Source organism: Oncorhynchus mykiss, chromosome 4, assembly GCF_057628025.1.
Source record: "Oncorhynchus mykiss isolate SJ-2025 chromosome 4, ASM5762802v1, whole genome shotgun sequence".
NCBI classification, from domain to species: domain Eukaryota; kingdom Metazoa; phylum Chordata; class Actinopteri; order Salmoniformes; family Salmonidae; genus Oncorhynchus; species Oncorhynchus mykiss.
Window position 1 is genome coordinate 66,745,503 of NC_143025.1, and position 10,551 is coordinate 66,756,053.

Genomic DNA, 10,551 nt, shown 5'->3' on the forward strand with positions numbered 1-10,551 from the left:
ATTTGGCTAAGGTGTAAGTAAACTTCCGATTTCAACTGTATATATATATATATATATATATATATATATATATATATATATATATAAATGATGCTTATTCTTGATTTTGACTGGCTGAGGAAAGCTGTCTGCCTGTCTGTCTCATCCAAAGTCCCGACCCCTACACCTTCATTACTATGGGACAGCTGGAGATCGAATTTCAAAACTGAAACAATGTTACAAATGTCAGAGTGACAGACAGCAAGGTTTATACAAATCGGCGCTATTGAAAACCAACTGCTTGTCTAAAAGTAATGGAAGATAATGTCTAGATGATCTTTACAGTGGAATTCAAGTTCATAAATAGTCTGGCTGGGCTGATGAGACAGTGGATTGCGTGGTGAGATGCAACAGAGTAAATAGGCATTTCAACGTCAAAGCCTTAACCGGAGGTAATTTTTGCAATAGACACTGGCTGGAATGCGCTTTTAACCAATCAGTGTCCAGGATTAAACCCACCCATTGTATAAGTTCTACTATAAACTGGGTGGTTTGAACCCTGAATGCTGATTGACTGACAGCCATGGTATATCAGACCATAAACCACTTGTATGACAAAATATTTATTTTTTACTGCTCCAATTACGTTGGTAACCAGTTTATAATAGCAATAAGGCATCTTGGAGGTTAGTGGTATTTGTGGTATATGACCAAAATATGACGGCTAAGGGCTGTACCCAGGCACTCCGATTTGTGTTGTGCATAAGAACAGCCCTTAGCCGTGGTATATTGGCCATATACCACACCCCCTCAGGCCTTACTGCTTAAATATTCCACTCCATCAAGTCATGGCATCAGCTAATTCAAGCTTCTGCAAACACAAAACTTCACAACCCTGATATACAGATACAATTGAAGTCGGAAGTTTACATACACCTTAGCCAAGTACATTTAAACTCAGTTTTTCACAATTCCTAACATTTAGTCCTAGTAAAAACTCCCTGTCTTAGGTCATTTAGGATCACAACTTTATTTTAAGAATAATAGTAGAGACAATTATTTATTTAAACGTATATTTCTTTCATCACAGTCCCAGTGGGTCAGAAGTTTACATACACTCAATTAGTATTTGGTAGCATTGCCTATAAATTGTTTAACTTGGGTCAAATGTGTCAGGTAGCCTTCCACAAGCCATAAGATGGGGGAATTTTGGCCCATTCCTCCTGACAGAGCTGGTGTAACTGAGTCAGGTTTGTAGGCCTCCTTGCTCCCACACGCTTGTGGGCAGAACACTTTTTCGGTTCTGCCCACACATTTTCTATAGGTTTGAGGTCAGGGCTTTGTGATGGCCACTCCAATACCTTGACTTGTTTGTCCTTAAGCCATTTTGCCAGAACTTTGGAAGTATGCTTGGGGTCATTGTCCATTTGGAAGACCCATTTGCGACCAAGCTTTAACTTCATGACTGACGTCTTGAGATGTTGCTTCAATATATTCACATAATTTCCTACCTCATGATGTCAAGCAAAGAGGTACTGAGTTTGAAGATAGGCCTTGAAATACATCCACAGGCCTAATTGGTGGAGTGCTGCAGAGATGGTTGTCCTCCTGGAAGGATCTCCCATCTCAACAGAGAAACTCTAGAGCTCTGTCAGAGCGACCATCGAGTTCTTGGTCACCTCCCTGATCAAGGACCTTCTCCCCCGATTGCTCATTTTGGCCAGGCGGCCAGCTCTAGGAAGAGTCTTGGTGGTTCCAAACTTCTTACATTTAAGAATGATGGAGGACACTGTGTTCTTGGGGCCCTTCAGCATGCTGCAGAAATGTTTTGGTAGCCTTCCCTTCAACTGTGGGACCTTATATAGACAGGTGTGTGTCTTTCCAAATCATGTCCAATCAATTGAATTTACCACAAGTGGACTCCAATCAAGTTACAGAAACATCTCAAGGATGATCAATGGAAACAAGATGCACCTGAGCTCAATTTCGAGTCTCATAGCAAAGGGTCTGAATACTTATGTAAATAAGGCATTTCTGTTTTTTGTTTTTAATAAATGTGCAACAATTTCACATCCGGAGATCATCCGTTCACCTACTCTGCGTCTCACAAAGACACGGCGGTTGGAACCAAAAATCTCAAATTTGGACTCATCAGACCAAAGGACAGATTTCCACCCATCTAATGTCCAATGCTCGTGTTTCTTGGCCCAAGCAAGTCTCTTCTTCTTATTGGTGTCCTTTAGTAGTGGTTTCTTTGCAGCAATTCGACCATGAAGGCCTGATTCACGCAGTCTCCTCTGAACAGTTGATGTTGAGATGTGTGTTACTTTAACTCTGTGAAGCATTTATTTGGTCTGCAATCTGAGGTGCAGTTAACACTAATGACCTTATCCTCTGCATCAGAGGTAACTCTGGGTCTTCCTTCCTTGTGGCGGACCTCATGATAGCCAGTTTCATCATAGCGCTTGATGGTTTTTGCTACTGAACTTGAAGAAACTTTCAAAGTTCTTGAAATGTTCCGGATTGACTAACCTTCATGTCTTAAAGTAATGATGGACTGTTTCTCTTTGCTTATTTGAGCTATCCTTGCCATAATATGGACTAGAGCTGTGTTCGAATACTCATACTAACCGCACTAACCATACTATTTGTGACGTGAATTGAGTATATAGTATGCTTATTGGTCATTGTATGGATATAGTTAGTATGCCAAAAGTTCCCAGATGTCATACTAAATTCACCAAAATATGAAGTATACACACAGAGGACACTATTTCCATACTTTAGGGCCCATAATGCAATTCGGCAGGAAATGGGCGTTGCTTCAAATCAAAATCAAATCAAACATTGTTTGTCACATGCGCTGAATACAACCTTACAGTGAAATGCTTACTTACAAGCCCTTCACCAACAATGCAGTTTTAAGAAAATACACAAAAAAAGTAATTAACAAATTATTAAAGAGCAGCAGTAAATAATGCAAATAGTCTGGGTAGCCATTTGATAAGCTGTTCAGGAGTCTTATGGCTTTGGGGTAGAAGCTATTTAGGAGCCTCTTCGACCTAGACTTGGTGCTCCGGTAATGCTTGCCGTGTGGTAGCAGGGAGAACAGTCTATGACTAGAGTGGCTGGAGTCTTTGACAATTTCTAGTGCCTTCCTCTGATACCGCCTGGTATAGAGGTCCTGGATGGCAAGAAGCTTGGCCCTGGTGATGTACTGGGCCGTACGCACTACCCTCTGTAGTGCCTTGTGGTCGGAGGCCGAGCAGTTCCATACCAGGCAGTGATGCAACCCATCAGGATGCTCTCGATGGTGCAGCTGTAAAACCTTTTGAGGATCTGAGGACGCATGCCAAATCTTTTCAGTCTCCTTTTGGGGAATAGGTTTGTCATGCCCTCTTCACGACTGTTTTGGTGTGCTTGGACCTGTCGATGAGAATGGGGGCGTGCTCGGTTCTACATTCCCTGTAGTCCACGATCATCTCCTTTGTCTTGATCTCGTTGAGGGAGGGGTTGTTGTCCTTGCACAACACGGGCAGGCCTCTGACCTCCTCCCTATAAGCTGTCTCATCATTGTCGGTGATCAGGCCTACCACTGTTGTGTCGTCAGCAAACTTAATGATGGTGTTGGAGTCGTGCCTGGCCTTGCAGTCATGAGTGAACAGGAAGTACAAGACGGGACTGAGTACGCATCCCTAAGGGGCCCCCGTGTTGTGTGGCGGATGAGTTGTTACCTAATCTTACCACATCGGGGCGGCCCGTCAGGAAGTCCAGGATCCAGTTGCAGAGGGAGGTGTTTAGTCACAGGGTCCTTAACTTATTGATGAGCTTTGAGGGCACTATGGTGTTGAACGCTGAGCTGTAGTCAATTAATAGCATTCTCACATAGGTGTGGAGTGCAATAGAGATTGCATCACCTGTGGATCTGTTGGTGCGGTATGCAAATTGGAGTGGGTCTAGGGTTTCTGGGATAATTGTGTTGATGTAAGCCATGACCAGCCTTTCAAAGCATTTCATGGCTGCAGACGTGAGTGCTACGGGTCGGTAGTCATTTAGGCAGGTTACCTTAGTGTTCTTGGGCACAGGGACTATGGTGGTCTGCTTGAACCATGTTGGTATTACAGACTCAGACAGGGAGAGGTTGAAAATGTCAGTGAAGACATTTGCCAGTTGGTCAGCGCATGCTTGGAGTACATGTCCTGGTAATCCGTCTGGCCCTGCGACCTTGTGAATGTTGACCTGTTTAAAGGTCTTACTCACATCGGCTACAGAGAGCTTGATCACACAGTCGTCCAGAACAGCTGATGCTCTCATGCATGTTTCAGTGATACTTGCCTCGAATCGAGCATAGAAGTTATTTAGCTCGTCTGGTAGGCTCGTGTCACTGGGCACCTCTCAGCTGTGCTTCCTTTTGTAGTCTGTAATAGTTTACAGTCCCTGTCACATCCGACGAGCATCGTAGCCGGTGTAGTACGATTCGATCTTAGTCCTGTACAGTCGTGGCCAAAAGTTTTGAGAATGACACAAATATTAATTTTCACAAAGTCTGCTGCCTCATTTTGTATGATGGCAATTTGCATATACTCCAGAATGTTATGAAGAGTGATCAGATGAATTGCAAAGTCCCTATTTGCCATGCAAATTAACTGAATCCCCCAAAAACATTTCCACTGCATTTCAGCCCTGCCACAAAAGGACCAGCTGACATCATGTCAGTGATTCTCTCCTTGACACAGGTGTGAGTGTTGACAAGGACAGGGCTGGAGATCACTCTGTCATGCTGATTGCGTTCGAATAACAGACTGGAAGCTTCAAAAGGAGGGTGGTGCTTGGAAACATTGTTCTTCCTCAGTCAACCATGGTTACCTGCACGGAAACACATGCCGTCATCATTGCTTTACACAAAAAGGGCTTCACAGGCAAGGATATTGCTGCCGTAAGATTGCACCTAAGTCAACCATTTATCGGATCATCAAGAACTTCAAGGAGAGCGGTTCAATTGTTGTGAAGAAGGGTTCAGGGCGCCCAAGAAAGTCCAGCAAGCGCCAGGACCATCTCCTAAAGTTGATTCAGCTGCGGGATCGGGGCACTACCAGTACAAAGCTTGCTCAGGAATGGCAGCAGGCAGGTGTGAGTGCATCTGCACGCACAGTGAGGCGAAGACTTTCGGAGGATGGCCTGGTGTCAAGAATGGCAGAAAAGAAGCCACTTCTCTCCAGGAAAAATATCAAGGATAGACTGATATTCTGCAAAAGGTACAGGGATTGGACTGCTGAGGACTGGGGTAAAGTAATTTTCTCTGATGAATCCCCTTTCCGATTGTTTGGGACATCCAGAAAAAACCTTGTCCGGAGAAGACAAGGTGAGCACTACCATCAGTCCTGTGTCATGCCAACAGTAAAGCATCCTGAGACTATTCATGTGTGGGGTTCCTTCTCAGCCAAGGGAGTGGGCTCACTCACAATTTTGCCGAAGACCCCAGCCATGAATAAAGAATGGTACCAACACATCCTCCGAGAGCAACTTCTCCCAACCATCCAGGAACAGTTTGGTGACGAACAATGCCTTTTTCAGCATGATGGAGCACCTTGCCATAAGGCAAAAGTGATAACTAAGTGACTCTGGGAACAAAACATTGATATTTTGAGTCCATAGCCAGGAAACTCCCCAGACCTTAATTCCATTGAGAACTTGTGGTCAATTATCAAGAGGCGGGTGGACAAACAAAACCCCACAAATTCTGACAAACTTCAAGCATTGATTATGCAAGAATGGGCTGCCATCAGTCAGGATGTGGCCCAGAAATTAATTGACAGCATGCCAGGGCTGATTGCAGAGGTCTTGAAAATGAAGGGTCAACACTGCAAATATTGACTCTTTGCTCTTCATGTAATTATTAATAAAACACTTATGAAATGCTTGTAATTATACTTCAGTATTCCATAGTAACATCTGACAAAAATATCTACAGACACTGAAGCAACAAACTTTGTGAAAATGTATATTTGTGTCATACCCCAAACTTTTGGCCACGACTATATTGACCACATAGCGTATCATTACAGCAGTATGTACCGGTATGTTGTTAGCTAGCTACCTAACATTAGTTGGCTACTTGTACATCAAACTTGCCAAAATATTAACTATATGCTATCTAACTAACTACACAAAGTTTATTGACTTTATTATTCCTGTCATTCTTAGCTTAGCTAAATGGTATAGTCAATGGACATTCGGGTGCTTTTATAAATTCGCTCTGGCTATCTACTCCGATTTCAGAGCACTCTCGTCTGAGTGTACCAGAGCGCAGAATAATGAATTTACAAGTGTTCAACATCCATTGAATATGGCTGGTGTCAGTAAACTTTGGCAAAAAAAAACGTAATTAAATTGTTGCCAGTGTAGCCGGTGCTATACTGCACCGCTGTAACTCTGCTTTGTGTGTGGTTGATTGAGACTATAAACGTGGACTTTGGAGATCAGGTAGTTTTAACCAAGCAGAACTCACTCTCTGCATCCTGCATCTGCATCCAAGAGGAAATAAAACATTTGTAGAGCCACATATGTTCTGAGAATCGTCGCCTCTTTCTACAACAGATGCACAATAGGAGGGACTGGGATCATTCGAGGAGCTAGCCATCGTTCACACATACTGCTGCTAATACCTTAGCTAGCTATTAACCACATGTTGAATTCAGAATGTTGATATCACCCTAAAAAGTACAATTACAAGTGCATCTTAACAATACCATCCACTTATGAGTAACCTCTAAATATACATCATTATTCATGAACAAAACACTGTGTGTATGACTTTGTACTTAAAAGAATCAAACTTTTCTGACGACAGAAAAAGCGTGCCTACCTCAGTGCATCAAAATGATTTGAGCACGAGCACGCAGGGGAAAACGTAAGTACACACTCCCCTTCTCCCAGGATGCAGGCATGCATAACAAATCAACACAACATATTAATATATGAACCTGGTGAAATTCACATAGTACTTTAACAACTGTTTTACCAGCAGCACAGTTACAGTCACCAATGCTCTGGATAACATGAAAACTGCCTGACCAGCTCTGCTAGGGCAATTAAAATGGTCAGAGTGGTCTCATTTGTGTCTGGAAGTAGCTAGCAAGCTAGCCAATGTTAGCTTGGGTTCTTGACTGCCGTACGCTCAAATCAACCCTAATCCTCGGCCCAAGCTTCCAGTGTGCGCTCCGAGAGCAAAACGCTCTGAATTTACAAACAATCTGACAACACTCTGAATTTACGAGCACACTCTGGCACTCCAGATTGAATTTAAGAACCCACCGAGGTTGTAAGATGTCTAACTAGTAATTTGTTATGCTAACTAGCTAGCAAGAGGTTGCATAGCAACAGCATCAACTTCCAGTAGACAGGCGAAGAGCTAGTACGCTCAACTAAAAGCATACTGCTCATTTACAGTATACTAAAATGAACTATTAGTATATAGTATGTAGTATACAGTATGTTAGTATGGGTATTCAAACACAGCTTTGGTATTTTACCAAAAAGGGCTATCTTCTATATACCACCACTACCTTGTCATAACACAACTGATTGGCTCAAATGCATTAAGAAGGAAAGAAATTCTACAAATTAACTTTTAACATTGTGCACCTGTTAATTGAAATGCATTCCAGGTGACTACCTCATGAAGCTAGTTGAGAGAATGCTAAGAGTGTGCACCGCTGTCATCAAGGCAAAGGGTGGCTACTTTGAAGAATCTCAAATATTAAATATATGTTCATTTGTTTAACACTTATCTGGTTACTACATGATTCCATATGTGTTATTTCAAAGTGTTGATGTCGTCACCACTATTCTACAATGTAGAAAATAGTAAAAAATGATTTTAAAAAGACCCTGGAATGAGTAGATGTGTCCAAAACGTTTGACTGGTACTCTATAGTACTCTACAGTACCAGCCAAACGTTTTGGACACATCTACTCATTCCAGGGTCTTTTTAAAATCATTTTTTACTATACACACACACACACACAGTTTACTATTATTATTTTTTATATAATATGTTTTATCCTGCTACCAGTCACTTTCTCATAATCCCTGCCTATATGTACATATCTACCTCAAATACTCCAGTATCCCTGCGCATTGTAAAATGAGTACTGATCCTGTATATAGCTTCCTCTCTTTCGTATTTCAATTTGTGTTCCTTTTTTCTCACATCAATTATACTTTGTTTACTTTAAATACTGCACTGTTGGGTAGGGCTTGCGAGTTAAGCATTTCACTGTACTTGTTGTGCACGTGACAAATAAAACTTCAACTTGAACTTTATGTTAGGGATGGCTTTTTTCATCTCTCTAAGCATAGAGCTATTGTACTCTTGGACAGTTCAGTACAGTAACTTCCAGCTGGTAAGAGAAGCCTTGATTCTTTGTGCAGCCCTTGGCAACAGCCCCAGTAAGAGATACAACAGCGAGTCACTTTCCCCGGGAGAGTGGAATTCTCTCCTTCCAGGACAACAATAGCCCCAGAGCAGCACAGTGGGCAACCCGATCTGGGCCTGCACAGATTACACCTCGCGGGACATTGTTCTCTGGCTAAATGGGAGTCCAAGGGATGAAAGGGCCAGCAGATGGCAAGGAGAGGAGAGAGCAGGCTGACCAAGACAAGACCACCAGCTGTCATCCTTCACTGTGTCCTCTCACTGTCGCAGCTGGTCCTCCATTACCCCTGTCTGAGGCTCAGAGGCACACACAACAAGCAGATACACAAGCACACGCCACACACATTCCGCGAGAGAGGAAACCTCCACTTGCTCGAGTCTAGAGTGTACAACCACACACACTTCTTAAGGTGATATGGCACTGGCAAACACACACATAGACACACAGCGTTGAGCCAAACCAAAGTTTAGGAGAGTGGAATAAAAGCAAGCAACAGAAAGTATTCATTTAGTCACTTAAGACACTCTGCTCCTGGGTTGTGGTAATGAATGTCTAGTCGAATTCTGTCTAGGGGTGTGGATGACTCAAGTAAACCATTATTTTCAACCTATGAGTCTCCAACAGGTTTTATACTAGAACACTTGAATAGGCTTTGCTGAAAGACCCCCACGGACGCAAGAATACGAACTCATGGTGGATGGGGCGATACACACAACAGAACAAAGACCATCCACTGGGCATTACTCTGATGACCACTCTTAATGAAGAATTTGCAGAGACTAGTAGCTTAATCACTATTATTTTCTGACCCGTGAATAGCCTACAATTGTTAATTGGAACCCCCAAGAGTCTGGAATGTTGGTTTTGGCCTTTTGGACATCATTTGAGAGAAAAGGTAACACCCTTTAAACGCATGAAACAAGCAGGATGAAAAAACAAACCATTCCATAGGCTATAACAAGCACATTATCCATCATTATGAGGACAGACAATAATATATGAGCTAGGTAATTGTGATTAATGCAGGTGGCTGATGATGCTGAATTTTCAGGCACCAACGCTATTGTTTAGTACAAATACAAAAAACACATAACCAAAAACAATATTTCAATATAGATAGAAAAAATTATATTGTATTATAAAACTGTATTTATTCACACACTATGCTGAAATGTGTTTTCTGTCTCTGACCAATGCTCTGCTGTTTCAGAAGATGATGACGTTTTGATTGACGTGCGCTGAATTTTAAACCTTGGCAAGTGGTGCTTTACAAAAGAACCGAATGAATCAACAATCATAGGCTATGTCAAGTGATTCTGATGTCGAATTTAAAACTTGAATAGTATGCATTTTTTTAAATCAAATTTGGTCCAGTAAAATCTGCAGTAGCATAACATTTCTCATCCTTACCTGCTAAACACTTTTCTTATCCTTTGAACCATTGTCGGCGATGACGTGATAGTTTCAGGAGGCATAGTCTCAATGGTGGTGACAACATGATTCTGCTGTGAGGGAATCATCTCTGAACTAAACATTTAACAATCAGAAACCAGGGCGCATTCTGCTCCGTGCAAGGAGATGACGTAGGCTCGGGCTACTCCACGAGGGTCGAGATCCAATTCTCCGGACGCGCGATGGATAACCTCAGCATTCCATAATTCACACAGGTGAAGGTGATGTTGACGATATTGATGTATTTCCACAGTGAGGAATGTGTTTTGGCCCCACAGCCTTTGGCGCGCGGGGGGCTCGTGCAAGATGCACCTGTTCCTTAGTGAAAATGTTTGCAGAGGTACCCCTGTTCGTCAGCGTGCATTTTCTTAATGCCTTCTCCGGACTGTGCGGTGATTCTGAGAGGCGACTCGTTTTGGATGAAACGTACCTTTATTAGCCAACAGGGGGAGTGCTTTCACCACAGGTAGTGGGGTTGAACCAGTGTGTCGAACCTGAGGAATAAATCCACGGATTTAGGCCCAACTGGAATGTACCAGCAATGTAAATAGCCTCCAGAAGGCAGATAATTGTGCACTGAGTAAATAGTCCCTACTAATAGTCTGGTGTGTGGTTATAACAGATAAGCAATGCATGTGTAAATGGGCAAAAATAATAGTGTATGGAAATGACAATGTCACA

The 10,551-nt window shown here is 42.5% G+C and overlaps 1 protein-coding gene across 1 annotated transcript in view; it reads right to left on the reverse strand.

The window, feature by feature from the left end:
- LOC110522211 (solute carrier family 35 member F1) overlaps nucleotides 1-10,304 on the reverse strand; it is a 113,788-nt gene extending 103,484 nt beyond the window's left edge. The window contains exon 1 of the mRNA XM_021600417.3: nucleotides 9,829-10,304. Within this exon, the coding sequence (XP_021456092.1) occupies nucleotides 9,829-9,953 (125 nt within the window). The 5' untranslated portion in view covers nucleotides 9,954-10,304. The remainder of the gene's footprint in view (nucleotides 1-9,828) is intronic.
- Nucleotides 10,305-10,551: the final 247 nt, after the last annotated feature.